The 17,865-nt window shown below is 45.1% G+C and overlaps 1 protein-coding gene across 1 annotated transcript; it reads left to right on the top strand.

Moving 5' to 3' along the window:
• The first annotated feature begins 1,149 nt into the window (after positions 1 to 1,149).
• Positions 1,150 to 12,852, top strand: PLET1 (placenta expressed transcript 1). The gene is made up of 4 exons (XM_032358894.1): positions 1,150 to 1,352; positions 6,845 to 7,046; positions 9,410 to 9,471; positions 11,742 to 12,852. Exons 1-4 carry the CDS (start codon positions 1,172 to 1,174, stop codon positions 12,032 to 12,034), a joined length of 738 nt encoding a protein of 245 aa, XP_032214785.1. The 5' UTR covers positions 1,150 to 1,171; the 3' UTR covers positions 12,035 to 12,852.
• Positions 12,853 to 17,865: the final 5,013 nt, after the last annotated feature.

Genomic DNA, 17,865 nt, shown 5'->3' with positions numbered 1-17,865 from the left:
TTAAACAAATGCCCCTCATATTTTTGTAAGCCTTTGGTTAATTTCAAGAGTTAAGAAAAAGTTGATTTTGACTGTTTTTTTGCTAGTGTTCTCACTGCTTTTCTGGAGGATATTTTTCAGAGGTCCTAGTTCTACCAGTCTGTGAGTACTTCTCTTGAAAAAACATATATAGCGGCACCTGGGTGGCTCAGTGGGTTAAAGCCTCTGCTTTCAGCTCAGGTCATGATCCCAGGGTCCTGGGATCGAATCCCGCATCGCGTCGGGCTCTCTGCTCAGCAGGGAGCCTGCTTCCCTTTCTCTCTCTGCCTGCCTCTCTGCCTACTTGTGATCTCTGTCTGTCAAATAAATAAATTAAATATTTTTTAAAAAAAAGAAAAAAGAAAAATCAATTTTAGTATATGTGCTGCCGAAGCGAGCACGAAAAAAGAAAAATCATATATAAATATCATCTTGATTCGATCCTGCTTTTTTCTGGTTCCTTTCTACTTACACAGTACTCCTTCAGTGAATAAATCCTAAAGATCATTAGAGAGATATAAGAAAACATATTTTCTGATTTTTTAGTAGTTTCCTTGTGTTATAGCACTATGTAGGAATGTGTCAGGAATAAGGTGGACCAACGCTATTTCTTTCCAGAAAATAAATATAAATCCAAAAGCACAGTCTTCCTAGTTTTATGCTAATCACAAAATTAACTGGGATTGGAAACATGTTCAATAAAGGGGAGCCAGAAAATGATATGTACTATTCCAAGAAAACATAGCTTTTATGCCTGAATTCCCTACAGAGAAGTGTGGAGCTTCTAAATGGGGCAGGTACGTGATGATTACTCAACTCTGAATTTTCCTTTGCCAGTGCTAAGACTTTTCTCAACAGCTTTCTTCAAATAGCAGAGGCTGAGATGAATGAGATGTAAAATAGAACCATGATCAATACCTTCCCCTTCTTGAGCAAAACTGGACTTGGTAAAGGGTCATGCTGACGAGTACTGGGTGAGTCACCCCTACTGATATCCTGGGCTGAATTTCCAACACCCGTTCATGTTAGGGAGGAGTGGGAAGGAGATTTGCATGTGTGACCTCACGCAGAAGCTCCAGCCCTGGCATAAAAACAGTTGAGGTGTAGGTATTACCCAGCACCGGGACCAGCAGTTTCCAAACAAGTCAAGACCATGGCAGTCCTCAGCTCCATGTTGCTGCCACTCTGCCTGTTTCTATGCTTCGGACTACTGTGTTCTTCTGCCAGCTCTGCAGGTGACATTGACAACTGCGTCCTCTTCAATGAGGTCATCACCACTGGCCAAGGCATCATGGCCAATTCAGATGTCTATGAAAGCAACACAAACTACACAGGTGAGGAGAAGCCATTCTTTTTGTTGTCCTTTGTCTTCTGAGGGGAATTAACTGAATTTCAGAGCACACCCCTCCACTCCTGCTCTCAATCACACAAAACGTATGTTTTTGACCCAGATGGGAAGTGGGGGCAGAGACAGAAAGAGCCTGTGTGTGAGAGAGTTGGTCGGGTGGGACTGTTTCCTCCCTGTCCTTTGTGCAAACCAGAGCCAGGAGTCATGAAGTCCTGACACCCAGGTTAACAGCCCCAGCAAGAGCACACCTGTGGAAAGTTCTCAGACTGCAATAGAGTGGGTGTTTTTATTGTTTTCATGGGTAATAAGTGCATCACAATGTGTGGTCTGTTCACATTCATTTGATAAAACAATGCCACTGTGGATGATAGTATATTGCACAACACCGGGAGGCACTGTTCGCCTTTGGTGTGTGGGTGGAAACCCTAGTGAGCTAGGCAGGGAGAGTGCTACTCTCTCTCCCACCTTGGTTATGATAAGCAGCCTGCAGCTGAGAAAAGTTGGGTTACAGGTCAGGGCTCCCCTGCTATTAAGGGGCAGAGCCGGCTCCTGAATCTTGGTCTTTCCTTCCCAGTCCAATGCTTTTCTTCAAGGTACATAGAATATTTAACAAATATTCTGTTTTGGATCAGCCAAACCTATAAGTCAAGAAAGGTAATTTCTTATTACTTTCATAAAAACAACATTTAATATGGTGGTTTACATGTATTCATGCATTTAGATCTCACAACAATATGTTAGGCAGATAACATACAATGACCATTCCTGTTTCACAGATGAGAAAACAGGGGTAGAGGTGTTAGTCACTTCCTCAGGTCACAGCTACTTACAGGATGGAGCTGGAATATGAACCTGAGCAGTCCAGCTTCAGACACCCAGTCCTTAACCACTGCACTCTACGACCCTCACTTACAATAAGGAGAGCTAGGACTTCTTACTACATGCTGAGTGCTGTCCTAAGGGTAAATGCTATTATCTTCCCAGATGAGAACCGCAGCATTGGGAAGTTCAAGTTTTACCCAAGGCCATAGTGGATAGCATTGCTAGTATCTGAACCTAAGTAACAGCCAAGATTTGTCCAGCTCTGTTCAGCCAGGATGTCCAGCTTCAGAGCCTGCTGTCTCATTACTATGTCGTCCTGCTCTCCTAGAACTCTAACCAAATTCTGCAGAGTACCGAGGTGATGTCCACAGCCATGAACCACAGATTCCAGACTTCAGCAGGAGAATGACAATGGTCTGCCTTCACTCGCTTGTCCCAGCTTGTCCTTTTCTCTTTTTCCTTGGGGACTGTCACTAAGGGCCTCAGCTGTGACTCAGATCATTGTATCCCACTCCCTCAGTCCTTGTCCTCCCAAAACAGGGAGGATAATCTTATAATTCAAGATGAGGACAGGAAGGCATATGTGTGACCCTGCACATGGGGAAGGACCTGGGGGGTCGAGGGACAGCTACAAAAGAGATCAAGACCCCACACTTAAGATAACATATCACAAGGTGAAGGATTTTGCTGTTGACATGGAAGAAAAAGAAAACTATCTCGTGAAAATGCCGGGTGGAGATATGTCGACTGGGGTTCTTCTGAGAGTAGCAAGGCAGGAGAACAGTCAAGAGAGGATCCGTAAGACCCCTTGAAAGGGAGTATGCTGGGTGAGGGGGAAATCGGACATTTGCCGAGGTGTTGGGTAGAACAGAGAGAAAGGGGAAGGAGGAGAGGAACTCCAGGTCATTGAACACCTATTTCGTGCCAGGCATTTCTCCAAACTTTACCCCACTTCATCTCAGAGCAGAAATGTGCTAAAACTCCATGATAGACCAAATCACTATGTGAATTATTTAAGCTGAGAGTCAAAATCCTACGCTCAGGGAGATGCGTGAAGTGCCAGACTCCACACCCAGGATTACACAACAGGCTCCATGTTTTCCTCATGAGAGTGTCATTGCAGGATTGCACTGGGACTCAGGACTTTTGAGGAGACTTGGTAAAGACCAACAAAGGCCAACCACTTCTCCTTATTTTGATTTTAAAGTTTTTTAAATTTCAGGGTTTGTGTCAACATAGGTAAGTCATGTATAAATGGGTTGGAATGTCCTATAGCACACATGCAGCTCAGGCAGGTTAACATTAGAAGAGGTTCTCTGGGTCTGTCTTGGTATCATGAAAGAAACCCATGACGCAGTGACATTTACATTAAGATTGTGCTGGGTATGTATCTGCCTCCATGGGCAAGAGGGATAAAAGGTGCTTGCCTGTTTGCCTGAACCGTCATCTTATTTAAGGACACTGTCCAGCACTGGGTGTACAACTATTTTTTAATTAACATATAATGTATTATTTGCTTCAGGGGTACAGGTCTATGAATCCTCAGGCTTACACAATTTATAGCACTCACCATAGCACATGCCCTCTCCAATGTCCATAACCCAGCCACCCTATCCTTACCCCCACCCCAAGTCCCAGCAACCCTCAGTTTGTTTCCTAAGTTTAAGAGTCTGTTATGCTTTGTATCCCTCCTCGGTCCCACCTTATTTTACTTTTTCCCTCCCTACCCCCCCCATGACCCACTGCCCTGCCTCTCAAATTCCTCATATCAGAGATATCATATGATAGTTGTCTTTCTCTGATTGACTTATTTCACTTAGCATAATACCCTCTAGTTCCATCCACTTTGTTACAAATGGCAGGATTTGGGGGTTTTGATGGCTGTATAATATTCCATTTTGTGTGTGTGTATGTATGTATGTGTGTGTGTGTGTGTGTGTGTATATATATATATATATATATATCACATCTTCTTTATTCATTCATCAGTTGATGGACATCTAGGTTCTTCCCATAATTTGGCTATTGTGGACATTGCTGCTATAAACATTGGGGTACATGTGCCCCTTCAGATCACTACATTTGTATCTTTAAGGTAAATACCCAGTAGTGCAATTGAAGGGTCGTAGAGTAGCTCTATTTTCAACTTTTTGAGGAACCTCCATGCTGTTTTCCAGAGTGGCTACACCAGCTTGCATTCCCACTAATAGTGTAGGTGGGTTCCCCTTTCTCCACATCCTCACTGACATCTGTCATTTCCTGACGTTAATTTTAGCCGTTCTAACTGGTGTAAGGTGATATCTCACTGTGGTTTTGATTTGTATTTCCCTGATACCAAGTGATGTGGAGCACTTTTTCATGTGTCTGTTGGCCATCTGGATGTCTTTTTTTTTCTTTTCTTTTCTTTTTTTTTTTTTTTTTTGTAGAAATGTCTGTTCATGTCCTCTGCCCATTTCTTGACTGGATTATTTCTTCTTTGGATGTTGAGTTTGATAAGTTCTTTATAGATTTTGGATACTAGCCCTTCATCCAATATGTCACTTGCAAATAACTTCTCCCATTCTGTCCGTTGTCTTTTGGTTTTGTTGACTGTTTCCTTTGCTGTGCAAAAGCTTTTGATCTTGATGAAGTCCCAATAGTTCATTTTTGAGTGCACAACTTTTTAAATCAATCAGTAGTTATTTAGAGCCCTCCAAGTCCCCAGCATTGTGCTGGCCAGATACTGACATGGGAGAAACCACAGTACAGAGAACAAGCCAGAATGTAATTAACTACTCAACTCTATAGGAACAAATGTAAATGTTTGAGGAATGAGAGGAAGAGAGGGCTGGACTGGGCCAGAGGTGGAACATAGGTAAGGTCCTGGAGAGTAAGCAGGGATGGGATGTGTGATGAGAAGGCAGGGTTCCAGACATGAACAAAGGTCAAGGGCAGGTATGGGCCAGTTGCACCTGCAGAACTGAGGAGGGTTGGCTGCACCTAGAGCAGGAGTGCAAAAAGCACAGCGAGCCAGGTTAGGAGGGTCATAAAAGCCATATGTTGGGTACTGTAATCAACAGAAGTAAAAATGTAAAAGCAGAAATCTTTAGGTCGTCTAGAAAGATGGGCGCTTGAAAGGTTTGGGAGAGTACTTTGTCCTCACAGAAAAGCTGTATGTGGAATGTGATCTGGCTGCAGCCTGAAGAGGGAAGGTGGAGGCCAGAAACCCAGGTTACAGATGCGTAGGAGGCAAGGAAGGAGGCAGGAAGCCAGTGTGAGAGAGGGAGAGCAGAAGTAACAGCAGAAACAAGAGCTTGCCCGTGGGAGAACTGACAGACTTGGTACGATCTCAGGATACCATCGCTGAGCACCACCCTCCTCACTACCGTGCACACGTCTACAAGGGTCAGGTTCTCAGTGGGCAAGTCAGGCCAGTGGGGTTTGGCTCAGCCTACCCTGATTGGCCAAAACAACAGAACAGAAATGTTTTGTGCTAAAAAAAGATAAATAAATAACAATCCCAATTCATTCAACACCCATCATGTGTTGAAAGCCTTACACTCTCTGTGCTTTTCCCAGGAACCTTGTAGATAAGGTACTATGATCTCTGTATCATGAGGGCTAATGTCCTCATCCTCAGACCCAGGACCAGACCTGGTGTAGAGTGGGCATTCCATAATTATTTGCAGAGCGAGTGACGGACAGTAAGGAAACCGAGGCTGAGAGAGGAAATGACTCGCTCCTAAATGTGAAAGCTAGAATTCTTATCCAGTAGTACTGTCTGATCCTATTGTGCCACATGCTTGACTTTCTTTGCTTTGTACGGAAAAACCTCTCAAAGGATTTGGGTGGCTGACAGGGCCCTGGAGAATAACACTTTAGCACTGAGAAATTCTCCCAGAAGGGATCTTTTAAGGGAGGGAATGGACAGGCTGAAATGTCCTCTTGAAGTACGCTCCCTGTTACATATCAGAATGCTAGAATTGGCAAGTGTCAGTGCTGTCCCTGTGAGTATATCCTATGCTAGGTCAACAGGGAAGAATTACCTGACTGGGGAAGGCCAGGAAACCCTAGCATTATCGGACAGGGGCTCAGAGACCACACCCCTTCCCTCACACTCAACAACAGAGACCAAGGGAATCAGTGATTCTGGGACCAAGAATGGGCTCTGCTTTAACTTGGCACTAAGGGTGCCTAATGTCATGACACACTGCCCAGTGGGCCCACTTGACCCCTTCCCAGGCAACAACCCCGCCTCTCCCCACCCTGCTCTCCCCCCGAGAGAAGGGCAGAACAACCCATCTCCTTTATCTGGTGCACAGGAACCTGGCTCTGGAGGTTAAGAGCCAACCAGGATCTTACCTCTGTTCTACAGCAAAACCAGGGCCAGAGCACAGGTCTTCTTTTGTTTACCATTTACTGGAGAAAATGAGGAAAACAAAAACGCACAAGGAAGAAAATAAAAATAATTGATAATCCCACTACCAAGAAATCACCATAGTTAATATCTTCTATTTCCTTCCAGACCTTTGTCTGCAACCGCATTTAAGATGGGATCGTACTGTAGGTACCATACTGGTTGTAACTTCCTTTTTCCTGCTGAAGTTTGATTTCATGACCCTCATCCCCCTTCTGACTGCACAAATGGCTGACTGGTTCCCTACCCTTCCCTCCTAGTATGGGTTCCCGTGAATGCCAGCATTAGCTCTGTGGTCCTGCGAGCCGTGGACGCGAACAACAACTCACTGGGCCTCTGGGAGAAAGCAGACAAGGTTTGCCGCAACAGTGCCCTGTATCGCCTGGATAACCAGAGGGATCAGATCTTCATGGCAAACTGGGTATCTCCTAACTCGACGAACATAACCACAGTCGCGCTACAGTAAGAAACTACCCCTGTGTGATCTGCTTTGGGCTTGTACAAGCGCAGATGGGGTTTACACAGTTTCACGCTGACCTTGGATGACTCAAAACGCACTCCAGACACGACGTGGAAAATTTAGGAGCTGCACTCCTTTCTGCCTCACTACTCTGTCCTTCTCCCTGCAGGAGTCCCCACATGTGCGCAGACACAGACACACACTCCTCCCCCCTCCCCCACTCCCAGGCAGGTGCAACAGAGACAAAGATCGCTCTAGTGTTAAAGAAAACCATAGCTGTAGAGTGGTTAAAACCAAACAAGCAAACACATGAAAACACTTTATTTGGGACTGTTGCAACAGGAGAAAAGAGACCTCAGGATAGAACCAAGTTCAGTTCTGAATACATCACAGGCAAGTGGGAATTTAGAGCCACGGAGCAGGGTGGGGATCACTGAGAGGAAACAATAGGGCCTGTGAGGGGGTCTTCTGGCTAAACTGACCTAACAGGATTCTTGCAGAAGGCAGGCCAGGGCCGTCAGATATTCCCTGGGGGTGGAATAGACGAAGAACTAGGTATTAGGGGTACACGGTGGGAGGTACTTGCTGAACTGATTTAGCAGGGTTCTCACTAAAACCGGATTTTATAATGAGGTACACAGGCCTAGAAGAAGGTTCTGGAGCCTGACTAAAGTTGGTGAAGCAAAGAATCATTGTCACTGGGCATGCTGTTTGCTTCAAATTCCAGAGAAAAATTTTTTAAAACACACATTCATTTCGGAAATGCCACACGTGATGACTGTGTCATAAAACTGGCTTTCTAATGTCACACAAAATGGACACCCTCAGACTGTGAGGTGAGGCCACATGGGGGCTTGCATTACACTTTAACAGAAAGACCTTCCTCTCAGCTAATGACATTATCCAAGTTACATCAGGAGCCCATGTTGAGAGGCCCTCACACTTTCAGACTGCCACTTGTATTGAAAGGGCAGGTCTGACCATCGGGCCATGGCCCCTAGTGGTGTCCCCTTGGTAGTGAACAGCCACCAAGTCTCTGTGGACATTGGTGGTTCTGATGCCATCAAGCCATCCTGCCTTCTCCCACCATCTTGGGCCCTGGTCAGACTCAGCTGGTTCTGGAGAGGTGACTATGCCCCAAATCCGAGGGAGCTGCTGCATTCCAGCCTCCTGAAGACAGCAGTCTCTTAGAAATCGGCCAAAGCTAATCAGCTTTGCTTTCCTCTCACCTCATTAAAGCTTCCACACTCCATGCAACAACAGATAAAAGGCCCAACGGTAACAACCTGCCACAGAAACAGCACATTCCCACCAACAGTGTGGTCTGCAGACCCCTCCTACCCTGCACTGGCCTCTCTGCTTGTTCAGCCTTGGTACCCACTCCTGACACGGGGAGGGGAGCAGCACATATGACGGGGGTACGGAGAGCAGCCGGGCGGGGCACAGTGAGATGTGAAGAGGCCCCTGTCCACGGGGCTCCACAATGAGTTTTGGGGAGGCAAGGCCCCTACAGAAATAACTGCAGAAGTTGAGTATCAGTTCCTCAAGAAAGCATTCCCTAAATCCCCAGGTCAGGCTCCAGCTCCCTGTTTGCACTCTCATAACTTCCACTGCTTTGTCACAACACGTCACAACTGTGATCAATTATTTAACAATTGTTTTGTTGCAAGTCTGTTTCTCTGAAGAAACTGTAAAGTGCCAGAAGGGTAAGAACCATGCCTGTCTCGTTCACCACTGTCCCCTCAGCACCAAGCATGGGACTGGCAAGTGGCGCACACTCATTAGTTAACTGTTGAATGTATGAATGGGAGACGGGGTTAATAACGCGACCACTGACAGAACAACACACCAAGCTGTACAGACCACTTAATAAGCATTAAGCACCTACTACGTGTCAGACATTGCTGACGACAGAACCTGCCCTCAAGGAGCCCTCTCATGGCGGGACTGGTTCCCAGCAAGGCCATGCAGTCACGGGGCACGTCTCTCTAACGGGGCTCTGTCTGGGAATGACAACGTGGAGAAATGACTTCACAGAAGTTACTGTGCAGTATCTGGGCAGATGGGACCAGGATGGAAATCACAGGCAGGACTGGCTTGAACAATGGCCAGAAGTGCATTCCAGCTTGTGGGGAGTTCAGGGTGCTGAAGTCGGTGGGGTGGGGGATGGACAAGAGCTTCACTGGAGCAAGACCGTGGAGAATCTTAGTCAAGACAACATACGACAGATCAGTAATGATCGGCTGACGGTGCTGTAGAGAACACCAAGGTCAGGATCTCCCGGGAAGGCAGAAAAGGGAGCTAGACTTGTGAATTCCACAGCGGAGGGCCTCACCATTATCTCTTATTGATTTGCCCTCCACAGAGCCTTCAGTATTAATTTCTACAATGCTGCTACATTTTCTTCTCTGCAACTAGGAAGAAAAGGTAAGTTCCTCTGTGGCCTATTTACACATCTGGCAGTGACTCGGTCAGCGTGGAAAATTAGATGGTGAGTGCCTTAGAAGAGTCTTCTAATCATATGGTATCCAGATGTCAGCTGAGTTCCCGAACACCTGAGACTTACAGAAGACAGTGTGACCCCTTATCCTATGCCTCTGGGAAACAAAAGCCTTTCCCAAGATTTTTGCCAACTCCCAGGGGCCTTTAATTAGCCACCTGTGGCTCCAGATTCCTGATTCCTTGGAAGCCATTATGTCCAATGCCACACCGATGGATAGGAAAATCAGCTCTTTGCTTAATTTCCACAATGCATTCCCACTTGCACAATGCCTTCCTAGGTAGAGCAGACTTTAACCAAGGGACTCAAGGAAAGGGGTAAAGATTTTCACAAAGAAGGCTTGAAGAAGAGTATAGAAATTCTCATACTTTCCATAGTTCTTAGAGTGGCCTCTGGCCACCACCAAGGATTTCCACTGACCTTTAATAGGCTGTTGTCCCCAATTTACGGCCATCCTGAAGCTCCTCGTCCTTCTCTTGCCTTCTCTGTCCTATTCCTTCTCTCTCACCTCCTTCTAGGGAGCTAAAACAAATTCAAGAAATTGAGGTGCAGGAAAGATAGGTAACTTGCCAGAAGACACACAGAAAGTAAATGGAGAAATTAGGACTCGTGGTCCATATCTTACACTTTTTTCCACTTATCTTAGACTTACCTCAAAACTATAAAAAGACAATCTTTCATTCTTAATGAAATTTTTAAATACAAAGTTCAACCAAGAACAAGAAGCATTAGTCCTTCTCAGTGTTTAGATAACAGGTCTTCCTTGGAGGTCCCCCAACACTGAAATACAAGTAGTACGCAGCCCATCTTCCTGCTGGCCATACATTGCAAATGTGGACACAAGGGATATCTATCTACAACAACAAATTTCAAAGTGATTCTGTCTAAGGAATCTATTACATGAGTGCCTTCATGGCTTCCTTGGTTGTTCCCCTCTATGAAAAGACTGGGGTGTTATTTTCCTCCTGAAGGACATTTTCAAGATGAACACTCATGTAAATGCTAGGAAAGAAAGAAAAAAGTGTTTGCTTCTAATCAGGATTCCTTGGCTCCACATTAATAAAATCCAGCTTAGAAGGAAAGAAGAAAAGAAAAAAGAAAAGAGGGGAGGGAAGGAGGAAGAGAGGAAGGAAAGAAGCAAGCAAGCCGTTGTGTTCAGACCTTGTGGTTCAGTGGGTCAGTGGGATACTGGAGAAACATCTACCCTGGGAAACACTAAGAGATAAAACACAGTGCCTTGTAATTGGAAGGCACCCTCCCACCAGGGGAGAGTGCCTGAGCCTGAGCAAATCACTGGACTTCTCCCTTTTTTTTCTTCTTCCATATAATCCTCTTTGATCCACAGACCCTTGGAGGCATCATTAAAAAGGCTCTAGTTTTTCCAAGATCAGACTACCCACAGGGCCTGGTTATCTCTGCTTCTCTGGAAGGCAACCTCAGAGAACCCAAGGGTGGTCAGATCCCTGCACAGAGGAATGAGAAGTGCCTCTGAAATCACAGAAAGAGATTCCAGGGTTTGAATGGGGCTTCTGGGTACTTGCTTTAGAGCAGGGGTAGCCATCCTCAGGTCTCGATGATACTAGTTGTTTGGGTTTTTTTAAAGATTTTATTTATTCATTTGACAGAGAGAGAGCACAAGCAGGGGGAGTAGCATATAGAGGGAGAAGGAGAAGCAGGTACCCCATTGAGCAGGGAGCCCAACACAGGGCTCGATCCCAGGACCCTAGGAGCATGACCTGAGTCAAAGGCAGACTCTTAACTAACTGAGCCACCCAGGCCAGGCACCCTGATATCTAATTCTCATAAGCGTTACATGCAACCTTTGAAATTAGCAAGAAAAAATATATAATTTTGCCGTTCTGGATCATATTTGCACTGCCTAATATAACATTAAGCACATGAAGACATTTGAGGACAGAGTACCCACCCAACAAGGGGTTGTATAAACTCCTTCCCCTGTAAGATTGTGTAGACCTTAAGGGTGGAGAATATTTCTTACTTATTTTTTCTTCCTTGACGTTCTATACTCCCTGGTTTTCCTACTCCTCTACATACACTTAGCCACTAAAAAGTGTTGACGGAAGTTCACTCATAAACTCTGGCTCTAGTGTTCCATCAGATTGGCCTCCTTTCTCCAGTGCCCCCCCAAAACAGGTTCTGATGTCTTTGTTTTGTTTTGTTTTGTTTTGTTTTCCAGACACAACCACTTCCCAGATCTCTACAACCAGGACAAACCCACACCCTACCTCAACAACAGGACACATCTACACAACAAGAATAACTCCACACTCAACTGCAACAAGAAAATACCTCTCCACAACCACAACAACCCCACACCCAACCCCAATGACAAGACACTTCTTCACAGCCAGGACAACCCCATACCCAGTCCCAAGGACAACCAGCTTGGCCAACAGAACCTTCCTCTGCCCAATCACAAGTGCCATTCAAATCCTGCTGGTGTTTCTCACCAGCAAACTCCTCTCCTAGAAGGAAGCTGAAAAACAGTTGCTCCTGCCTCTACCATATCCTCCTAAGTTCAGTTCCAAGCCAGTGCTCTTACAGGCATGTGAATGAAGACTTTACATTCTCAAATGGGCAACTCTACTACCATTGCTTTGGACCAAAACAGAGACCTGGGTGTCACTTGGTGGAGGGTAGCTAGTCCATTCACTGGTGGACTTGGGGCACACACATGTTCAACTGGTGAACATCAACGGATGTTCAGTTGTGTCTCTCAAGACACAAATTAGGCTTTTTGTTGACTACTTAGACCTAGTCCGGGTGTAACCTGGAATTCTGGCTCTTGGTTTCACGTGCTGACAGCCAATTCCGCAGCCAATGTAAACTTCTGTTCACTGCCAAATGATTCCTCCATACCTGAGTCTCTGTGGGAACAACCTTTCTTCACTTTCAGGATGATCTCAGAGTTCTGACCAAACCCACTCAGCTTACACAGAGCTTCTGTGCCTCATGTCACCCAACAAGGAAAGGAAAAGGGAATAGTCCTGATATTATTGGCCACACCAGTAGCATGTGAAGGGCTAGAAAATAGGAATGTATCATGTCTGAGCAAACAACCATAGGTAAATATGATGGTATAAAGATACTATTTCCTATGTCATACCAAATAAGCTACACTTCAAACAAAAATGTGTTAAATTCAAATATAAGTCTTTAATAGAGTGATTAAAGTACAACATGCTGTCTAATTTTATTCATGTATATGAACATTAAAAAATTAATAGAATGCTGAGAGTGTGTATGCTTTCAAAGCCAGATCTAAGGGTAAAGTTTTCCCAATTTTACTTCTCTTCAAGTACAAACTGGTCATTTTTTCCTTAATGGTAATTTCCATTAAGAAATGGGGAAAAATGGGGCGCCTGGGTGGCTCAGTGGGTTAAGCCGCTGCCTTCGGCTCAGGTCATGATCTCAGGGTCCTGGGATCGAGTCCCGCATCGGGCTCTCTGCCTGCCTCTCTGCCTACTTGTGATCTCTCTGTGTCAAATAAATAAATAAAATCTTTAAAAAAAAAAAAAGAAATGGGAAAAATATTTATAATATTCATAATGCAATGTAAAACCAAAAGAAAGCATGGGATTTCCAACAATACCCTGGTAATAAGCAGCAAAGTTCTAATAATTACCTAAATTCCAAGATGTCAATATCTAGAAACTAGCCTTCCTCTGGGACGGTTTCTGTCAATTTCTTCTTCCCTGTGAATAGGACACACTTTTCCTACTTGTAGGTCTTTGATTTTTGTTGAACCCCGGACATGTTGAAGGCTAAAACGTGGTGACTCTGGAAATCAGGCTCTGCCTCCCCTCCAGGGCAGGCTGCTGCTTGCTGAGGGCCACCGTCCATTTGCTTAGGGACTTTTCCCAACTATCGTGTGCAGACCGCATTCCTTACTGAGCGTGGTCACTGACCGCTCTCTCCTGTTATCTCAGAGCTCAGCCAGCGACCTGAGAGATTTTCTTAAATATCAAAATTTAGCAGCCTCTTTCCTCATTAAGCATTCCTCTAATAGCTGGAAGGGTTTTTTGTTTTGTTTTTTGTTTTTTTAGATCCTAGAGTATTGAGAAAGTTCACTCCGACAGTCTTTGCCAGCTTAATGGTTGCTGCAGTGAACAGACCGATTCCTGGAGCTCCTCATCCTGCCATGTTCTGTGACATGACTCAGTAGCCACCACTAGTAACTGCCAGGTGCTGTGCTAAGCGCTTTAAGTGCATCTTCCCATTTAATCGTCACAACCCTAGAGATACAGATATTTTATAGACACGGACACTAAGGCAGAGAGAGAGAAATCATTTGCCCAGAGTCATTCAGTGAGTAAGTCGTGAGGTTGGGTTTCGACTACTATAGAGTCTGCACCATTAACCAGGACACCCTTAGAGCCCCCTGTGTGGCTCCTGCACCCCCTGGATCCCCCAAGACAGCGGGCTCCCCAGGGCCCTATGACAAGAAGGTATGGGGCTCTCTCAGGGGCACAAGCAGGCGGTGTGCTCCAGCAGCGCTCCCCCACGCCCCACTCAGCTGCCACCTCTGAGAAAAACTGCAGTGAGCCCTGACCCAAAAGCTAGGAACAGGCTCCTATTTATCCGTCATGGCCCAGCCTGGCCGCATCTCAGGCTCCGTGTAGAAGGTGGGACAACTGTTGGAGCCTCAGCAAAAACACTCTCTCAAGTTGGAAAACTTTTAGACTCGGAGAAATCTGAAGGGCTGAATTCAGACACGCAGCCCAGAGGCAGCTCGGCAAGGGCACTGAATTTGGAGGCAGGGAGCCTATTAAATTCCAGTTCTGCTCCGAAGGAAGGAGGTGAGCTTCTGCCTTGATTTCTCATCTGTTCCATTCAGGGTTGGCCCAGGTGGCATCTGAGCGCTCTTGCCGGTGGGTCTCCATTTGGACTTCCTGTCACATCCACACCTTAGTTCTCAGGGTCTAGTCATAAGTGGGAGGTCAGCGTTGCTCTGTGCCCTGTCTGATCGGCCGCCAGGAGCACTGCGGAGGATTCAGAAGCAAAAGCCAGGTTCAGACACAGAGTGTCGTATTTGACAAGGGTTATCTTCCCTGGGCTCGGGAGGCCGCGCCTCCTCAGGAGGCTTCTGGGTTATCTGCCATCCATGGTGTCTCCAGCGAGTCCAATGAGCCCCAGGAGAGCAAGAGTAGAGATAAACAAGTATGCCTGTTCAGTCTAGGAAAAAACTAATCCTGATGGGAGGGTGACCCACCATGAGGAAAACAAAGGCATTCAGGAACTTCGGGGAAACCCCACGCTGCACCTCCTGCACAGAAAAGAGGTGAACAAGAGATGGACTGTCTCCACTCCCACGCTCCCTTGCCCAACCTCATTCTTCCACTTCTGGGTTTTCGTCTTTGCGGCTTCCTGTTTTGTGAATTCAATGCATGCTTACCTTCTGTTAGAAACAGCAACTGCCCATCCCTTTACGGGAAGGGAGTGCTGAGGGAGTAGGAGAGAAAGCTGCAGGCTTCCAAATCCCATCACCTCAAAGATCCTCGCACCAGAAAGATTACCGAGCCGGGTCAGTAGTCACTATCCCACTGACTGTTCGGAGCAGCAAAACACTCAAGACAAGCAGAACACGCAGACATTACCTTATGATCTCTCAGCCTCCACATTACTTTTGAAAAATAAACATTGAAAAATACTAATAAGTAAAAAAACTTTATTATTTCATCCAAGAGGTAGTTGAGCAATTGTCTTAAGGCATAAACTTTGAGGTCAGACTGCATGCGTTCAATCTTGTTTGATTTTACCCCCTTGATAGTTGTGGGACCCTGTATGAGTTATTTAGCATCTGTGTGACTCGATTTCCTCATCTGTAGAATAGGGAGAAATACAGTAGCTACCCATAGGCCATTGTGGAGATTAAACCAGTTAATATATAAAGCACGTGGAATAGTAACTGGCACAAAGTAAGTACTATATTTAATGGCTAAAAAAGGCATCACAACTGATATATTGATGTACAAGAAAGCCAAGTATTGTACCCACAGAAATATGTGCAGATAAAATGGTACCCATAACAAGGACTTAAAGTACTAACGTAAGCGTATTGTTAACTCTTTTTTTTTTAAGATTTTATTTATTTGATAGACTGAGATCACAAGTAGGCAGAGAGGCAAGTGGCGGGGGTTGGGGGAACAGGCTCCCTGCTAAGCAGAGAGCCTGGTGCAGAGCTTGATCAAAGGACCCTGGGCTCATGAATTGAGCTGAAGGCAGAGGCTTAGCCCACTGAGCCACCCAGACACCCCCTAACTTGTAACTCTTATGAGAAATGGTCAGTGTCTGACATTTCACAGCCTTTCTCCCCCTCAGCCCCACCTTCACCACCCTTCAAGCCTCTAAGTAAAACGTCTCCTTGCATGCTGGGTCAGCTCCTCTTACAGAGAAGCTAAACTGTGGGTGAGAGGTTGACAATCCACATAATAAAGAGTTACTGGGGAAGGTGGAGAGAAAGAGCAAGCCAAGTCTGGGACTGGTGCTGTGGGGCCTGAGAAGAGACAAGCCTCTGTGGAGTGCGTGGACAGGCAAAGAAATTTCCTAAGAGCAGCCCTCAGTTACTAACTGGCTGTCTCTTAATGTCCTTCAAGACATACAAGTGAAAATAAGAATTATTTTCCTTCTGATCGCTGGACTGTATTCCTTTGACTGTGGTTCAGCACTGAAACTGCGACATATGGACCACCCCTACCCCGCCTTTATGTAAGTTATGTCCATGCATATAGATAGAACGAAGTTAAATATATATACCTGATAGAAGTGGGAAATAATTTAACATACGCAAAAAACTACACATTCATCTATGCATATGCATATAACCTGTATGTAAAAATAACTTTAGACTCAGACACTTGAGTCTAACAAACTCAAAAAGCCTTTGGGTAAACGAACAAAATATGTAGACAGCACATTCAAAGAGCTTGGGAAAATTGTTGAATCGTTATTTTAGTTGAGTCTGTTTTCCTTCCTTCCTTCCTCTCTTTCCTTCCTTTCATCCTTCCACCCTCCCTCCCTTTCTTTTAAAGCCAAACAAACTTAGGTTCAAATCCCAGCTCTTCCACATAATGAATGACTTTGAATAAGACCCTTCATCTCCTTCGACCCCAGATTTCCTACAGTGAACTGGAGCTGACTGACTCCACCTCCAGGAGCCACAGTGACCGAGATGCTGGACACACAGTGGATAGCGTAATGTTAATTCACAACAAGCCAACCAATGCCAACAACGTTGCTCAGTTAACTACACAATCTGAAATAAGAGTGAAAAACATACCCCACAGTCTGGTTAGGCTGCACTTTTTCCCCCCTTTTCTAAATAGTTTTCTCCTTCAAGAATGGAGCTTCAACATTCCCCCCCTAATACTTTGGGAGTTACTGAAAGTTATTATGGCAACAAAACTAGGCATTTTTGCTGAAAAACATGTTATTGCCTCAGTGTTGCCACAGATCTATTCAGTTCATGCTCTATGAAAAATCCTGCTCTTAGGGGCCAAACAGATGGAATGATAAAAGGCATTCTTTGCAATACCAGCTGAGGCTCTCTCTGCCTTCGGCATACCTCCTCTCCACAAGCTGGTGGTGGGTATCAAGGAGGGCACATATTGCATGGAGCACTGGGTGTGGTACATAAACGACGAATCTTGAAACACTGAAAAAAAAAAAAAACCACGCACACACAAAAACAACAACAACAAAAAAAACTACCCACCAATCTTGACTGTTTATCCTGTTATTAAGGGAGTACCTTGTCAGTGAACATGTGTAAGGGTGGCTACCAATGACAGTGTGGCCACGAGGACAGCAATTTCCCAAAAGATTCTTGATTCAGATCCTTGATTCTCACTTATTTTTCGATAAAGTAGTAGTTGAAAATTTTTAAAAATTTTGTTCACAAGCGGGAATGGAAATTTTCCGGGAAGATAAAATTAGCCATATAACTAGGTTTAGAGATGTACTTAGGGGATTTTATTTTACTTTGTGGTGGTTGTTCATAAAGAATAACACCTACGTGAAGCATACTTGAAAAATTTGGTATTAAATCTCAAATTTTTTACCAAACCAGGATCAACTAGTTCTTTAGAGATGGCAGGCACTTTTATTCAATCAATAACTAATTATTCAGTACCTGCTGGGTAGTGGGCCCTAGGCGAGGTCCTGGTGAAAGAAAACTAAAAAGACAACAGAGCTCTGGCCCTTACATGCTTGGGAAAGACAGTCAACTAGTAAGCAAATAAATAAGACAAAAGGAAATGTAGATAAAAGTTTTGAGACGTCGAGAAAGTGGAGTGTATAGG

This window comes from Mustela erminea, chromosome 9 (assembly GCF_009829155.1).
Source record: "Mustela erminea isolate mMusErm1 chromosome 9, mMusErm1.Pri, whole genome shotgun sequence".
Taxonomy (NCBI): Eukaryota; Metazoa; Chordata; class Mammalia; order Carnivora; family Mustelidae; genus Mustela; species Mustela erminea.
This window is presented reverse-complemented; position numbering and strand designations above follow the sequence as displayed.

Excerpts from the sequence above, each read along its gene's own strand:
- PLET1 (XM_032358894.1), top strand. The coding sequence starts at position 1,172 with ATGGCAGTCCTCAGCTCCATGTTGCTGCCACTCTGCCTGTTTCTATGC. Across the intron at positions 1,353-6,844 it reads AAGCAACACAAACTACACAG|TATGGGTTCCCGTGAATGCC; the intron begins GTGAGGAGAAGC and ends CTTCCCTCCTAG. Across the intron at positions 7,047-9,409 it reads ATAACCACAGTCGCGCTACA|AGCCTTCAGTATTAATTTCT; the intron begins GTAAGAAACTAC and ends TGCCCTCCACAG.